This window comes from Globicephala melas, chromosome 15 (genome assembly GCF_963455315.2).
Source record: "Globicephala melas chromosome 15, mGloMel1.2, whole genome shotgun sequence".
NCBI classification, from domain to species: domain Eukaryota; kingdom Metazoa; phylum Chordata; class Mammalia; order Artiodactyla; family Delphinidae; genus Globicephala; species Globicephala melas.
This window is the reverse complement of record NC_083328.1, coordinates 1273328-1290508: the sequence shown is the minus strand read 5'-3', so window position 1 is coordinate 1290508 and position 17181 is coordinate 1273328. Positions and strand designations below refer to the sequence as shown.

Sequence of the window (17181 nt, the reverse complement as noted above, 5' to 3'; positions counted from 1 at the left end):
TGGCAGGAGTGTGATGCCCCCGGACGGCCTGACGCAGCCCTGCGGTCACGGGTCCCCTCCCGCCTGCTCCGGGGTGTGCTGCCCCCGGGACGGCCGGTTCCCTTCCTCCTGTCCGCCCCCCCAGCCCCGCCATGTGCCTGCCCCCCAGCTCCACTGCACCCAGCCTGGCCAGGGCGGGACGTAACGTGAGGGATCGTGCCTCCCCGAGGCTATTCCAGGAGGCCGTCCCTTCAGGAAGCGCCCGGCCTCGGTCACGCGAGCAGCCGTGAGGAGCGGCTGACGGTCAGTCTCTGACGCGGCCCACGGCCCCGCCAGCCCCCTGCTCCCTGGGGTCCTCGCTGCAGGCGGAGCCCCCCGTTGAAGGCTCGCCCCGCGGGGTCCCCGTCGTCACCGCCGCCTCAGGATCCTGAGTGCAGAGTGAGCACCAGGTGGGCGGCCGCCACGTCCTCGCTCTCCTCTCCCAGGTGAGACGACGACCCAGGGCGGCGAGGGCTCAAGCGGGGTCCCCGGGGGTACGCGACGCCCACACCCAGTGCCGGGCGTCCGAGGGGTGCGTGTGGACCGCGGCTGCTCCGGTCCTCCGACACTGGGTGCTGTCGGCCTTGAATTTCCCGCGTGACTGGGCCGTGGGGCAGCTTCGCGGGCACGTCTTCCCCGGCGAGGCCTCCGCTCACACGGTCTCCCTCCTGTGCTCAGTCCTGCCGCTCCCGCCGGTTCCGCCGCGGCCCCAGGGGGCGGGGCTGGGGGCGGGGCTTTGAGCCGGCGCGGTGGGGGCCACGCCTCCCCTGTTTCCTTCCTGTTTCCTTCCCTCAGATCCGAGCCCTGAGGGGGCGGGGCTGTGAGCCGGGCGGTGGGGGCCACGCCTCCCGTTTCCTTCCCTCAGATCCGAGCCCTGTGCTGCCTGCGTGTCGTGGAGGCCGGGAACCCACTGTTTCCGGGGTTTCGTCTGGTTTTCTGGCTGGTTCGGGAGGGAGGGTAAATCCAGCGCCCGTTGCTTCATCTTGTCCCCGTTGCGGCTCGACGACTGTGTCCCACCCCCGCTGTCCTGGTCCCCTCTTGAGGAGCGCTGTGGTTGGTCAGTGCCTCCTGCCTGCTGGACTGTGGCCCGGTCCCCGGCCTCTTACCAGGGGCGCTAAGACTGCAGCCCGAATCTCTCTCCCCTTCGGGCGGCAGGCTTGGGGCGGACTTGGCGAGTTATCACGTTCCTGCGGCCCCTCTTTCCAAACAGTGGGAATTCGGGGTCTCCCCCGGCAGCAGTGGATGTGGCAGAGGTGGGGGAGGGGTGGTCGCTTCGGCCCCAGGAGGAGAAAGCCCACTGACCCACTTTCTGTCTTGTCTTGAAGGCTCAGCTGTCACAGGCCCTGGAGGAGCTGGGAGGCCAGAAACAAAGAGCCGACATGGTGAGTCCCTGAGGCACACGCCTGGTTGGTGGCCCTTGTGGCCAAAGGGAAGCCCAGGGCCTGGGTACCTTAGCGCGTCGGGACCCGCCCTGCAGGCACAGGCGTGTGGCCCCCTGGCCGTGGCCCAGGCCACACACCCACCCCCTCCACCCCTGGCACAGACTGCGGGGCTCCCCCCGGCCGGCTCTGAGGTGGGGACGGCGGTGCTTCTCCTGCTCAGGTCACAGCCACACGACACGCTGACCCCACGCTGACCCCACGGGCCCCGGAGCGTGTGCACGCTGAGCGCAGGGCTCTCCAGCCTCGCGTGGCTACTTTGTGGCACGTTTGTTTCTCTGCTGTCGCCGTGGGCTGACTGCTGATGTCAGATCACGTCCGCCCCGCCCTCCGTGCAGCCGGGGGAGCCCTTACCTGGGCGCGTGCAGACACGACCCCGGAGCCCTGGCTGGCGCCCCCGTGCCTGGAGGGTCCTTACCACCCACTGGGGGCCAGAGGGACTCGGCCTTCTGGCATCCTCATCCTGCACAAACCGTGAGCCGCTCTGGCCCTGGTCTGGGCGCTGAGGGGATGAAGCCCCGGGCACAGGAGGGCCACAGGTGTGGGGAGGGGAGGGGCATCTGCTCATGTCATCGGGTTGCTCTGCCCGGGCCACATGCCAGCCGGGTTGGGGGCACCCGGGAAGCTGCCGTGGGCACTGGGACTGGCGGCTGGAGTCGGGCTCCTGTCTCGGTGTCGGCGCCGCCCAGCCCCGCCTCTCGTGGGCATGCACAGTGGGGGTGACCGCCGAGTGGAAGAGACACATCCTTGAATTTGCTCTGTCCACCGCTGCTGCGAGGAATCGGGGGTGGGGTGGGATGGGAGGATCGGGGAGCGCGGGTTCGGGGGAAGCGTGGCGGTCTGAGAGGCAGTTGTACATTGGGCTGTGGGGGCTTTTGGGCGTCCGGAGTCCCCGAGTCAAGGCCGGGAAGCACCTGGGTGTTCCCGGTGGGTAGGTACCCAGCGAGCCAAGCCCTGCCTGGCTGCTCCAGTCCGAGGCATCTGTCCTGGGGGGCAGTTCCACTCAGAGTCAGAGAAGGACATGTGCAGCGAGGGACCCTAGGTCCCGTGTGTAAGGGCAGCCGTGAGAGGAGCCCAGGGCTTCCCGGTGATGGGATTTCATCAGTGAGCCTCTGAGAGCTGTTTCCTGGGGCAGCAGGGGCACGTCTGGGCCTGCGGAAGTCCTAGAGGTGGGAAGGCAGCCTGACTGCGTGCTGGCTGAGGGAGGGGGCACCTGGGGCAGTGAGCGCAGCTGCCTGGCCTCCAGACCCGGGGCGGGAGGGGGCGAGGGGGCTTGGGGGGAGCGTGCTTCCTTCTCGTCCACCGACTTTGCCGCCCGGGGTGGGGTGGGGTGGGGTGGGGTGTCCTTGAAGCCTGATGCTTCCTCTTGATGAGGTCCTGAGGACTCAGTGATCTGTGTCTCCTCTGTCGCCCCCTCGGTGCTGGCCTGAGTCGGCGTGTGCCCTCGGGCTGTGTTTCCGTGATGTGCACGAGGCAGGAGGAGGTGCGTGGGCATCTGATGCCCGAGGCCTCAAGGCTGAGAAGTGAGGATGCCTTGGAGCTGATGCCTCAGCCCTTCCCTGGCCCTGGGGCTTGTGGATAGGAGCCGGTGCCTCCCGCGCAAGAGGGAGGACAGACCCTGCTGCACTTGGCCACTGGCTCTGGCCCTCAGGCCAGGGTGGGCGCTGAGCTGGGGAGGCCGGGGCACCCCGAGGGCCGCAGGGCCGCAGGGCTGTGTGCCTTCCAGCCTGTGCTCTTTTTTAGTTTCAACCCGTATAGTTTCCGTCCCTTGTGTGAATCACCAGGGGCTTTGAAATCCTGACACCTGTTCCCTCCTCTAGACCGATTAAGTTAGAACTGGTCGGGGGGGGGCCCAGGCAGGGGTGTCATTTCATGTCTTCCTGGGCAAGTCTGATGTCAGCCAGGGTGGAGAGCCTCCGGCAGGCCTGGTGTCCCCAGACTCGGCGCAGGCCACTGGGGGACCTTGGGGACTGTGCTCCATGGGGAGCTTCGGATGAAACGTGCCTTGTCCCAGTGGTACTGACCCTGCAGAGGCGGGCAGCAGTGCGGGGCCTGGCCTTGCCTGAGCTGACGGCCATGTGCGGAGATGAGGTGCCGGCGGCCTTCGTGTGCGCAAGCCAGGCGCTGTGGGCCCCTTACACTGGTTCTTTCTTGCTTGCTTTTGGGTCTGGGCTGTAGCTGTCTCCTCAGACAGGTTTTTAATCTCTGCCTTTTTTTTTTTTTTTAAACATCTTTATTGGAGTATAAATGCTTTAAAATGGTGTGTTAGTTTCTGCTTTATAACAAAGTGAATCAGCTATACATATGCATATATACCCACATCTCCTCCCTCCCACCCTCCCTATCCCACCCCTCTGAGGGGTCACAAAGCACCCAGCTGACCTCCCTGTGCTCTGCGGCTGCTTCCCGCTAGCTGTCTGTTTTACGTTTGGTAGTGTACGTATGTCCATGCCTCTCTCCCACTTCGTCCCAGCTTCCCCTTCCCCCTCCCCGTGTCCTCAAGTCCCTTCTCTGGGTCTGATCTCTGCCTTTGATGGTCTAATCTTTAGCTTATTTCGTGTTATTTCACTTCCCCCTTCTTTTTCTGAGTTAAAGGGAAAATGAGAAACGGCGGTGCCCGGGGCCCAGGAGTGCAGGTGAGCCACACTCAGTCCAGGAGCTTGTGTGAGCCCCTGCTCTCCCTCCCGAACTGGTTCCAGGGGTGTCCTGCAGCCCCCGAGGAGATGAAGGCTAGGCAGGCTGGTGCAGGGGCTGGCAGCTAGAAGCCTGACAGGTCCGTAGTCAAGCCCTCAGGGAGTGAGATTACCCAGAAAATGCATGCATTTGGTTAGGGGGAGGTTTCTGCTCTCGTGTAAACCCCTGAGGGGATGGAGAAGTAAGAAGTTGAAGAGGGGGACAGTGGCCCAGAGTGCACTGTGGGACCCGGGGGGGCGGGCACAGTCACCCCTCCCACCCATTCCAGTGACAGCCTTGGTGCCACTGGGGGCGTCTCCGGTGCTGGGAGGGCAGGGCTCCTCTGGGTCTGGACGGTGAGAAGTCTGCATCCGGGGGCTGCTGACTGTAACCCCAGGCCCTCTGTCCAGGACAGCTGCGAACGGGGCCCCGGCTCCTGGAGCATCTCTCCCACCTGCAGCTGCTGACCTGCTGTTTGCTGGCCCAGAGTCAGTTCACTAGGTAGGAAAGGAGAGAGAAAAAAAGAAAAATTTAAGCATCTTTAGCTAATTGCAGATGACAAGACAAAGGCGGTCTGACTTTTTGTTGATAATTAGCAAACATAATTAGTAAGTGTGAGCACAGTTCATGTTTTTTTCTTTAAATGCAATTGATATCACAAGGAAAGACGTCCCTGGCTGTAGTTGTATCGTTGACACGCCTCACCCTAATTAGATCAGGCCGGCCATGGCTGCAGAAAGGAGGTTTTTTTTTTTTTTGCGGTATGCGGGCCTCTCACTGTTGTGGCCTCTCCCGTTGCAGAGCACAGGCTCCGGACGCGACGCGCAGGCTCAGCGGCCATGGCTCACGGGCCCAGCTGCTCCGCGGCATGTGGAATCTTCCTGGACCGGGGCACGAACCCGTGTCCCCTGCATCAGCAGGCGGAGTCTCAGCCACTGCGCCACCAGGGAAGCCCAAAAGGATTTTTTTGACTCTTTTTTTTTTTTAACTAAACATGCTCTTTTTTCTTTTCTTTTTTTAATTAATTTATTTATGGCTGCGTTGGGTCTTCGTTGCTGCGCACGGGCTTTCTCTAGCTGTGGTGAGCGGGGGCTACTCTTGGTTGCCGTGCACGGGCTTCTCATTGCAGTGGCTTCTCTTGTTGCGGAGCACGGGCTCTAGGCACATGAACTTCCGTAGTTGTGGCTCACAGGCTCTACGCACGTGGGCTCAATAGTTGTGGCTCACGGGCTCAGTAGTCGTAGCTCACCGGCTCTAGGTGCAGGGGCTTCAGTAGTTGTGGCTCGCGGGCTCTAGAGCGCAGGCTCAGTAACTGTGGCTCACAGGCTCAGTAGTCATGACTCACGGGCTCTAGGCACATGGCCTTCAGTAGTTGTGGCTCGCGGGCTCTAGAGCGGAGGCTCAGTAACTGTGGCTCACGGGCTCAGTATTGTGGCTCACGGGCTGAGTAGTCATGACTCACGGGCTCTAGGCACATGGGCTTCAGTAGTTGTGGCTCGCGGGCTCTAGAACGCAGGCTCAGTAGTTGTGGCGCACGGGCTTAGTTGCTCTGCGGCATGTCGGATCTTCCCAGACCAGGGTTCAAACCCATGTCCCCTGCACTGGCAGGTGGACTCCTAACCACTGTGCCACCAGGGAAGCCCTTGACCCTAACTGTAAAGAGTGCTGCAGTGCTTTATAACTTCAGGGAGCGAGGACTGGATGTTCGTCTTCTGACTCTGGGGACTTGCCCCTCACAGCCCCGTGCCACTGTCCGCCTCCCAGGGCCCCCCCCGGAAGCACTTCCCGGACAGGGGGCAGAGCACGCGCGGCCCGGCTGACTAGCTCCCGCCCCCCACTGCTCTCCTGCTTCGGTGCAGCTCGAAGCGGGCAGTGTGGTCTTGGCTACGCATGTTGAGGCTGCTGCGGGCCTCCTGATAGCAAGCGCTTTACACCAAGGTTCTGCCACCTGAGGACAGCCCCGCAAGGCGGGTCCAGGAACGCGCAGGCCTCCCGGGCTCTCCTTCCGCAAAAGCACCAGCAGCGTTTGCTCTGGCTCCGAGGGGCTGGAGCATGGATCGCAAGGATGGTGGCGAGACCACCTGTGGCCCTGCTAGGGGCTGTGCCCACCGCAGTGGGCCTTGCTGACACTGCATCATCATCGACCCAGCGTCGAGGGCCGGTGAATCACCAGGAGGGGGTGCGAGCCTCCATTGTTCAACGCTGGCAGCCATCGCCCGTGTGCCCCCCCCACCCCACCCCCGCTGGAGGACCCGGCCTTATCGCAGTCTGCCAGCTGCTTCCCGTGAATTACTAAAAGCACCTCTGTGCGTGGTGGTGACTCATTTCGCGTTCTGGATCTGTCCTGCACAACTGGAGAACTTCGTCCTTGGCAGGAGTGTGGGTCAGGCTCATCGGAGGAGGTGCCCAGTGGCACCATGAGGAGTGGGCCTCCCGCAGCCCCGGGTCCCCCGCCTGGGAGCCTCTGCGCCTTCTCTTCCATCCCGGACACCTGCCTTCCCCTCCTCAACCCCGAGAGAAACGCTGATCTCTCAGGAGCCTCGCACGGAGGCGTGAGTGCACGTGTTTGAAAAGACCCGAGGGACTTGTTGGGACGTGTTGGTTGAGCTTCTGAGGTGGGCCCCTTCTCCCGCTCGCCCCGCGGAGGCCGGCTGGAGGCTGGCTGCCTCCCCACGGAGGCCCTCGTGTCTCAGGACGAGGCTCCTCCCCCGGGAGGGAAGTGAGCATGCGCGCGGGACGGGGCGGCGTTAAATGCGTCTCCTGTTTGGGGCAGCGTCCAGGGGCGGAGCCTGTGCTGTTCTGTGATGCGCGGCCGGCCGTGCTCCCCACCTTCCCATGTGGACGTCTTCGCTTCCTCCCTGTTGGGCCCCAGGCCCTTCTGCTGTCGCTGAGCACGTGATGCCCTTCGTCATGCTGTTCCCACCTCCTGGAATGTTTCTCCAGTCCCGCAGAGCCTGCTTCCCCCTCAGGACGGAGCTAAGTGCTCCTTGCAGCGGTGCCTGTCGCTGCCCCGTTGTGCAGACGCGCTGTCGTCCCACCGCCTTCGCTCGAGTGCACTCTGACCGTCAGCATCGCCACCACTGTGGTCCACGGCACAGGCGTGGTTCGGGGCCTGACGCTGCAGCCACTGCAGGCTGCGCGCTGCACACGGATCATCTCAGTTCAGTCCTGCCCCCCAGGTGGTCATTGTGGAGGAGCTGCAGCGAGCAGGCAGGTGGCCGGTGGGGCGCAGACCCTGTGAGAGCACCGTGGGCACCGCGCTGCCTCTTTACGCCAGTTAACCTGTGGGGCTGGGCCTCGCCCGGGGCCGGCACCAGGACGCGGTGATAAAGTGTGTGCTGAGTCACTGGACGCAGACGCGGAGGAACGCAGTGCGTCCCCGGGGTCTCCCAGTCTGGGCACCCAGTCTTGGGGGTTTGCCCAGTTTGCAAAGGTCTCATTAGAAAACGTGGGTGATTTAAACTTTTGCCTTGCGAGGCCCTGCCTGGCTCCTAGAGACACAGCCTGCGGAGGTGGCGGCATGACGGCTGGCCTGGGCGCGGGGCAGTGCCCGCCGTCCCTGCACGAGCACAGCTCGCAGCCGCTGTCACCGGGGCCTCCGCGTGGCTTTCACACCGGACAACAGCACGACCTTTTATCATTTTCCTTCTCAGCATCTTGTTAGGTGTTCTCCCATCTTCCGTCCCAGGGAAGGTCTAGAGCTCGCTTGCCAGGTTTCAGGTGGGCCTCCTGGTGGACTCGTGCTGCGTGGACGGGTTCCCACGGGCAGCGCCAGCTCCCTGCAGGGTCGGTTCTTCCTGTTCTTCCCGCTTGGAGCGCCCTGCGGCCGCGTGTTCACAGCTTCTCTCACGACCTCACCTGAGTACGGCTGTTTCCTTCTAGTAGGCCTTGCACGTTTCTTGTTAGCTTGATTCCCGGGTGTTTTATCCTTCCTGTTACTTGCATGTTGCTTTCACCCCGCTGCTAGGTCCACTGCCACTGGGTGACCTGGGGTCGCGGGAAGGTGGGCACTTGAGACGTGGACACTGAAAACCCCAGAGGGTCCCCCCCGCAAAACTGTAACAGCCGCAGACTAGAAACTGGCTAATTTATCTGCTAAAGTCATGGGCATAACTCCACGGGGGAAATCACGTACGACAGACGTCCCTCCCTCACCCGGCTCTGAGCACGGGCTGTTCTTGTGGCTCGCAGACGCCTCGCGTCTCCGTGGGACCCTCTCTGGCGTAGCGCTGTCTCGTCTCCCGCTTTCTTACTGTGCAGCGTTGAACGATTTGCTGCTCACCGCGCTGTTGAGTTCACAGCGTCTTCACGGCCTCCCCGCGCGTTTGCCTAGACGTGGTTTGCTCCTGGCGTCCCTGCACCCGTGGCTGAGCCACCCTGGACCATCTCTCCAGCCCCTGGTCCCCAGGGATTTTGTGAGAGTTCTCTTTCTTAGCAAATGTGCCGACTCAAGAAATGGCCTTCTAGGGTGGAAACTCTGCAGCTGGGCTTCTTTTTTTCTGAGGTGAAGGTGTGTCCCAGCTCAGGTCAGCAGCTGGGTGAGCCATTGGTGGCTGCCTGCGGCCTGTTGCACCCGTGTGTCCTTCTAGGCTGGGATGGAAATTGACAAAGGGGGTCCATTTCAGACCCTCCCACCCTCACCAGGAAGCAGCAGCCCTTCCAGAGACCTTCCTGGGTGCTTGACAGGTCCAGAGCTGAGCAGAACAGTATGCTTTGACCAGGATTCTCCTCCTGCTTTTTTTTTTTTCTAATTAATTTTTATTGGAGTATAGTTGCTTTACAGTGTTATGAGGATTTCTGTTCTGCTCTCAGCAGCCTGTCTTCTCTGGGAGCCCTGGGAGCCCTGCCGGATGGGGGCTCTGGGGAGGAGGCAGCAGCCTGGATCCCTGGGCTGAGGGCCCTGTGTGGGCACCTCTGGAAGCCCGGGCCCTCAGCCCCATCATGACCGTCTGTGGGGCTTGACAGGGGCTGGGCTCCTGTGGTGGAACTTGTGTGCAGCTCGTGTGCGTGAGCACCCTTGCCTGGTGCTCAGCCGTGGCCGTGTTAGTTAGAGTCGCTGTCGGGGGAGGGGAGAGCACGTCCCCTGCTCCCCACACTGGCTGTTGCTTTGTGGGCCTGGGTACCCGCCCCCCGCCCGGGCATGAGCAGCTGCCCTCTTGAATTAAACTGAAGTTCACGGTCTCTATTTGGAGGTCATGCTGTATTAGCGAGCTCTCCTTGAGGACCGTTAGCATTGACGTCTTACGACACGGTGAGGGAGGGGCCTTGTCAGCAGAGGGGCGCAGGGCAGTGCAGGCGGCAGGTCCCCGCGGGGCCCGGGCTGTGCCGGAGCAGCGCTCTGCTGGGGTGACCATGCCTTCCTGAGGGCTCTGCCCAGCGCCCCGTGGACCCAGAGACTGCAGCCTGGCTGCGGGGAGCAGCACTGGTCCCTCTCGTTCTTCCTCGTGGTTCAGTCCTCGGCCCGAGCGCCTCGTTTCTCCCGCGTATGCCGTCGGCTTTGCGGGGTCCTCAGGGGCCCCCTGCCCACCCCGTGCCGTGGCCTCTGGCTGCCTCGGCCTCCCGCACTCCTGGCTCTGCCCCTCCCCCTGGCTTGTGCTGCGTCCTGGACTCTCCTCAGACCGGGCGCCGGGTCGGCCTCGTGGTCCCCGTCTCTCTGGGATCCTGTTCGTGTTGCCCACTGTTCAGTGCTTGTTCCAGGAGGGAGGCTCGGTGGTATCCCAGGTCCCCCGTCGCGGCCAGAAGCACCGTCGCCTGGCTCTGGTGTGAGCGAGGAGGCCGGCAGGGCACAGTCACTGGCCGGCCTGGGCTCATCGCCGTGTCGTGGAGGATGTGGCTGTCGCTCTGGGCCTTGGGGGGGCCGGGGGGGCCGGTGGGCCAGGTGAAGAGGCACGGAGGGGTCTGTTCGCACAGCGGCCCGACTCCCTGTCCCGGCGTGGGGCACGGGGCGAGGCGGGGGGGGGGGCGGTTTTCCGGGGGCGGGACTGGTGCTGGGGGCACCCAAAGCCTTCATGCAGCCCCTGGTAGGCAGCCCAGCCGCGGGGGGTCCTGCCCCCTCCCCAGGGCCCTTCCAGAAAGGTCTGCCCTGGCCCTGCTTTCCCCGGCTCCCTGGAGCGCCGGCGCCTCTTCCCGAAGGTGCTGGACCGTGCGTTGCTGCTTTAGGGTCGCCCCAGCACAGAGACTCGTGAGAATCAGTTGACGAAACCAAAGTCGGTGTACCCTGGCACGCTTCCTGCTTTCCCGGTTTTCACGCCTCCGCGCCTTTGCCCTCTGGGTCCGGGTCCCACTGGGTGCCCCTCCTCCTCCATCTGGAACCCCCTCCCTGCATGCCCGCTCTTACCTCTCCTGGGGCCAGCCCTTGGCATCCCAGGAGGACGTTCCACGCGTAGGTGCCTCCGCTGCCCCCGAGATAGCGGCCTGTCTCCCCCCCGGGCACAGACTCAGTTCCTTTCTAGTCGCATATGTTGCCCTGTGATCCAACCCTGCTGCAGATGGAGGGTCAGGGTCGACCCAGACAGTCCCTCCGAGGAGAACCAGCTCTCAAGGGCCCTTGGGTCCTCGATGGCCGTGGAGACTTGGAGTGGGCTGGAGAGGTCGCTGTGGCAGACGTCCTGGACGGCAGACGTCCTGAACGTCCCGTCCTTTGCCTCGGCCAGTCTGGGGGGCCTTTGCAGGTGCTGCCCCCAGGGCTCTTCCTCAGGGGACGGAGTTGAGCGGGAGGGAGATTCAGGCCGTGGCGGTTTTGCTCCGTGCACGTGGCCTGGCCACCAGGTGAGGCTGGCCCGTGAGACCCAGCACCCTCTGATAGCAAACGCTTTGTCGAGTCCCCTTCCTTTCCCATCTGCACATGGTTTTACAAATGTCAGTTTTCAGTAGTGTCTACATGTAGGACAAAGAGGAAACAAAAGAAAAATAATTTATAGCAGTGTATGTTTCATCATGGAGATGAAATTCGGAAACGAGGAGGGAGGCCTTCAGGGAGGAGGCGGCTCTAGCTGGCGGGAGTGTGGGCTGCGGTGCAGGTGACCCCAGGAGACGCTCTCCTTTGGAGTGCTGTCCACCGGGAGGTAAATCTGCCGTTGAATGGGTACCGCAGCGGAGCTCTCGGCCTTCGGTCATTTAGCAGCGCCCCTCAGAAGAGGCGGTCCAATTAGGCCTTGTGTTCTTTTTCTACAAACAAACTTCAAATACGGACTGCTGTCAGTGAAGTACGAAATAGGTAGTAGCAGAGCGCGGTATGGATGTGTTTCCCGTGCTCCCTTGTCTTCTTCCTGTGCCAGGGCAGCCGCTAACCAGCCCTCGTGCTTCCAGCTGCAGCCGGGCCCGGCCTGAGGGGGTCCCACCCCGAGACGCGTGAGGGGCTGGGGAGGGGCGGGCCACAGTCAGTGTGTGTGTACAAGTATGGGTGTGAGTGTGCTAAAGTTGAAGGCACGTTAGTTATGAGTCCAAGGTTACCGGTCAGACTAGAAGGGCCTGGTTTTCTGCTTCGAACGCTGTGCTGCAGGTCAGCATTTCCCTCTTCCTCCCGGAAGCCATCCAGAAGTACTGAGAAGAGTGAAAACCACAAAGGCAAACTGAAATTTGGGCAGAAAAGAAATACAGCTAAAGCCCAAGCCTCCACAGAGGAGGGGAAGGGCCCCCAGCCCGGAATGAGCAGGGGGTGTGCAGGGAAGGAGCCCCGGGCCAGGCTGGCGGGGCAGCGGGGTGGGCGGGGCTGCGGTGGCACGGGAGGGGGAGGGGAGGTCTCAATGCCCCTGAGCTGGCGGAAGGCAGAGGGAGGCAGCGAAGGCGAACGGAACTCACACCAGACCCTTTGTTGGGATTTAACGTCAGAGGAGACGCCCATGGTTTCCTCGTGTAGCCTTTGTACAAAGCCAGACTGAATAAACCTCATCATGGACAATGAGTAATAAAGGCAGCATCACACGGTTTCATAAAACCAAAAATTGTGTAGAAAAACAAATAACAGGAAAAATTCCACAGAAGAAAAGTTGACACTGAGCAGGTGAGAATTGTACCTGAACATTTTGCCAAGAAATAAGACTTGGCAATCGGGTAGAATCCATGAAGCTGGGACCAAGTGCAGGCACTCAAAGAGGGGAGGGGAGGCCAGAGGAGAGAAGAGCCCGGAGCTGCAGACCTCGGGGCGGAGCCAGAGGGCGGGGGGGGGGGGGCGGGGGGGGGTCAGGAAGGCGAGGCGCCGGGAGGACCGCAGCAGGAGTTGAGTCTGTTTGGTTGGAAGGGTAAAGCCAATGTACAGTGTAAACAGTCCACATTCTAGTGACTTAGAGTTGATGTAGTCAGTAAGATACCTGGGAAGGGAGAATGCTGGGAAACGGAAGAATGTTGGTTTTCTCATCATCAGAAGCTGACGATCAAAACGTACTGTCTAAAGATGACATCAAGCAGAAGCGTGTTTAAGTGTAGAAAGGTGAACACTGAGAAGGGTGATACGTTTGACTAGTCAGGTACTTGGTGCAGGAAGTTGATCGGAACAGTTGGAAACGAAGTATAGGTATCATAGGAAGTCAGAAGTTACAAAAACAACCACTAGAATGAAAAATATAAACCTTTCCAAGTATCAAGAAAATTTCACACACAAAGGCAAGCAAGACAAAAAAGCCATAGAATAAAATCGTTTTGAGTTATGAAACAAAGCAAAACAATACAAATCCAGAAATAAATCCAAACATGTTTTATCAAAATATAAACGGGCGAAATTCACCTGTTAAAAGGGAAAGACTTTCTGTTTGGATTACCAAGTAAAGCCTAAAAAAGTCGGACAGTATAGGATGCAAAGGCATGTGGGCAGTTGTACACAGAAAGCAGAGGTCATAACCTTGATTGCAGTTAAATTTCGGTTCAAGCCAAAATGCATTGCAGAAAACAGAGATAGGTGCTTTTCGACAGTAAAGGTGCAGATGAATGTCTGTGTCAACTAAAATACCATCAGTGTTCAGAAAAGCAAAAAAAGAGGAGAGCTTCACCAGGACATTGTCAAGGACACCAGTAGTGGAGAATTATTTTACCTCTTAATCCCCAATAGAGCAAGTGGGCAAAGAATAAGTAATAGCAAGAAATACAAGATCTGTGATAGATATATACAGAGAGACAGACACACACACCCCCGACTCTTAACCCTGAAACTAAAGAACGCTCTTTTTAAAAAGGGTTCATGGAAAACATTAACAAAACTTAATCATGTATTAGGTAATAAAGAAAACCTTTATAAATTCAAATAGGTAGAACTAGGACAGATAACTTTTTCTAATCACAGTGTGATGAAATTTGAATTTAAGAGCACAACTAAAAAAAGAAGCAGCTCCTAACACTTGGAAGCTAAAAAAAGAAATAGAACAAAAAACTCTGTCTAAAACAATGCTTGGGTCAAAGAAGATGATATGCAATTCAAAAGTGCATAAAATCTAGAAAATAGTCATAATGGAAACTCTTCAGAGCCCGTGGGAAACAACTAGAGCAGTGCTCAGAAGAAAAATCACAGGTTTAAATATTTATGTTATTGAACAAGAAAGAGTGAATATATATGGATTAAACACCCAGTTCAAGAACTTGGAAAACAGAATAAACCTTAGTAAAGGAAAAGTAGTGTAAAGATCAAAGCAGAAGTTAATGAGAAAGTGAAAAATGGTAGAAATAACAAATCCAAATGCCTGTGCTTTGAAAACAAACCAGTAAAACATATTAATTATTCACAATCCTAGTAAAAAATTAGTAGAAAGATCACCACCCAAAGTAAGAAATAAGAGTAATTAGCTTGGAGTTACTGACTCGGGGCAGGGGTGTGTGCAGGAGAGCGTGTCCTGGCTGCCAGAGTCTCTGATCTGACCTGGACGCGGTTCCCCAGGTACGGACAGGCAGAGTCATTGAGCTGGACTCACAAGGTGTGTACCGCCCTGTGTGCAAGCTTCGCCTCAACAGTAAGGAAGATAAACGAAAACAAAAGAGAGACAAACCTAGGAAGAATTACTAGGTTTACGTGAATTCCGTAAAAAGTTAAGAGTTATGTCACAACGCCATTTAAAATAAAAATCTAAATGAAATGAATAGCTTTCTAGGGAAATATAACCTATCAATCCCGACTCCAAAAGAGATGTGCAGTATTAGAGCCTTCCTTGGTGTTCTGGAGACACAGTCATCCACCTGAGACAAGAGGAAGAGCTCCAGGTGCCTGCGTTGTGGAGGAGGGCGTGATCGGGGCGAAGACGGTCGGCCGACAGGCCTCGCCGTCAGCCTGAGGCCCTAGTGAACGGGTGGGCAACAAAGTTAATGTGCAGAAATGGGACAAGTCCTGTATCTACAGAAACAGCAAGTTAGACAAGGAAGAAAGTACTCCCGTGTATAACAGCAACAGCAAGAGGTGGAAAGACGAAGGGCCCCGGACGGGCCAGCGGGTCGAGAAGGACGTGCCGGCTCTGCATGCGGCCAAGTCCTGGGAGCCTCGGCCTCACCTTCTGCACAGCCCTGGTTTTGTGAAAAAGGGTTGTTTGGTTTATTTTAATGTGGGGTGGGTGGGGTGGGAGAGAGGATCCCAGGATTCTTGTCAACAGAACAGGATGTCAGAAGCAGACCCAGTTACAAACAGAAAGTCAGTGAGTGAGTCCCTGGGGGACGATGAGCCCTTTCTGTACCGAAGCAGGGACGTCCGGGCCCCCAACCTGAAACCCAGCAGGACGCTTCGCGCCTTCCGGGAGGCAGACGTCCCCCACCACCGGGTCCCCTGCCTCTTGTCCATAGAAGATCTTTAGCCTCCTAGGCTGTCCCCAAGTTCCAAAGCGCAAATTTTATCAGGAAAGTGAGAAAATACAGAAACAAAGGAAAACAGTCAAGACAAGATAATAATAAGAGGTTAGCCCTGGAATGAAGTCGGGGACCTCTAGGTCCTCCTAGGGCTGTAGATGACATCCTGGGCCGGCTCCTCGAGTTGTTTTGCAGACATTAAAACCCTGCCTAGTAGAGGAAGTTAACTGCGTGCTGACCACCAGCATGTCGACACCAGACCAGTTGGAAGCAGAAGGTCGACGATGTTGGCTCCCAAACTACCACCCAGTTACCCCCGCCAACAGATCTGAAGAATGTCCACGAGCTGATCAGACACCCGCAACCCTCACCCCTGACGGTGTCTTTGAAAACCCTTCCCTGGAAGCTGTCGGGGGGGCTCGGGGCTTTTGAGCGCGAGCAGCCTGTGCTCCTTGCTTGGCCTGGCGCCAGGCGCCCTGCAGTAGACACTGCCCTGTCCTTCACCACAACACGGCCTCAGCAGGCTAGCTTTGCCCTGGGTTGCGCGGTAACAACCCCAGGGCTGTGGTGACATCGGATGGAAGTGCAGGCAGATGTGTGGCTCTGAGGACTCGTCCTGCAGGTCAGCTCACACCGTGGGGACCGGTGTGTCTGAGCCGCCAGGTGGGAAGCAGGTCAGACGTTGGTCGGCAGGAGGCTGGCCATTGGGATGGTTCCAGGAGCCACAAAAGTGAACAGGGAAGCTCCCTCTGTGCTAGTCTGGAAACACCTCCAAATGTGTTCCGTGAAAAACTCAACGTACGAAACGAGGTGTAGGAAATCTTCCATTTTTGTAACAAGAAGTAAATTTAAGAGAAGGGAAGAGCGTTGACCTTTTAGCTGGTGAATGTGTGAGCTGAGCCCGGGAGATGCAGGCTGCAGGAGGGGACGGGGCGAAGTGGGAGAGAGACCTCTCCACGTGCACCCGTTTCTGTGCGACACCTGAACCTTAGCTCCTGAGGCTGCAAAGCGTTCGCCGGATCCAGGACAAGGTGCTGCCGGGCCTCGGGCAGGGCCTGGCACCAGGGCACCGGGACCATGCATCTCCAGGAGAGACCACCATCATGCTCTGCTGCACGGGCACGTGGTAGCCGGGGGGTATCTGCCTCTCCTCTGCTCAAGAGGTCAGCCCCCGCCCCCAAAAACAGAGAGAGAGAGAGAGCAGCCCAGACTGGACTGTCGGGCCCTATGTCCCCGGGAGAGAGTCTTCCTGGTCCAGTGAGGTTCGTGTCTCTGCTGGTCTCTTTCACTGTGGCCATGAGGCTGGACACAGTGAGGGCAGGGGCTTGCTGGGTGCCCACCCACTGGCCACCAGCTAGGAGGCCGGGTGGTGTCAGAGAGGAGCGACAGGCCTGGACACTCGGGTGAGGGGCAGGGCAGCGTCCGTGCGTCGGGACAGCTCGGTTCCTGGGAGGAGCTTCATCTGAGCCCCAGGCTTCTGAGGTAGAGGTGAGGGGCCACTGGACACGGTGGGTGTCACTTCTCCTCGAATACGCACGGTTTTGTTCTGCTCGTGACGCCACGTTGCCCAGGCGTCTTTGGTGCTTGCTTGTGAAGCGGGCCGTCACCCCGACGGGGGGCCCAGCTGAGAGCGCCGCCACCGCCTATCGGGGTGCAGCTGGCGAGGCGGGCGCTGGGCTGCGTCCTTTCGGCACCCAGAGAGGCAGTAGGGGTTGAGCGTGCGGACCCGCGTGTAACTCACTTGTGCCGAGGCTCTTCCGGGAGCTGGTCCGCAGGGCGCTGGTCCACAGGGCGCTGGTCCGCCGGGAGCTGGTCCGCCGGGAGCTGGTCCGCTGGGAGCTGGCCCGCAGGGCGCTGGTCTGCCGGGAGCTGGCCCGCCGGGAGCTGGCCCGCCGGGAGCTGGCCCGCCGGGAGCTGGCCCGCAGGGCGCTGGTCCGCCGGGAGCTGGTCTGCCGGGAGCTGGTCCGCCGGGAGCTGGTCCGCCGGGAGCTGGCCCGCAGGGCGCTTGTGCTCGGTGTCCGCTCCAGCCCTCAGGCTTCGGGCTCCCGGGTGTGCGCTGGTCCCATTTAGGGGCAGGGTTTCCTCCAGGGACCTGATGACTAATTGGGGCACCATAAAGACCGGATGTTTGGGGCCCAAGAATTCCTAAATCAGGTCGCCCCAGGAGGACCTTTCCAAGAATGGCCTGGAGGGAACGTTTCCAGGAGGAAGCACTGCAGGCGTCAGCCTGTCCGTTTAGGCCGGGAGGGCAGATGAAGGAGACGCTCTCCTCCCCTCTGCCCAGGGCTGCGGGTCC

At 59.5% G+C, this 17181-nt stretch overlaps 1 protein-coding gene across 2 annotated transcripts in view; it reads left to right on the top strand.

Annotated features, from left to right (window-relative positions):
- The window catches only part of MAD1L1 (mitotic arrest deficient 1 like 1), a 319426-nt gene that overhangs the window by 196208 nt on the left and 106037 nt on the right, over positions 1-17181 (top strand). For both annotated transcript variants that reach the window (XM_030849542.3, XM_060285821.1), the window contains one exon: positions 1344-1400. In XM_030849542.3, coding sequence (XP_030705402.1) covers positions 1344-1400 — 57 coding nt within the window. The remainder of the gene's footprint in view (positions 1-1343; positions 1401-17181) is intronic.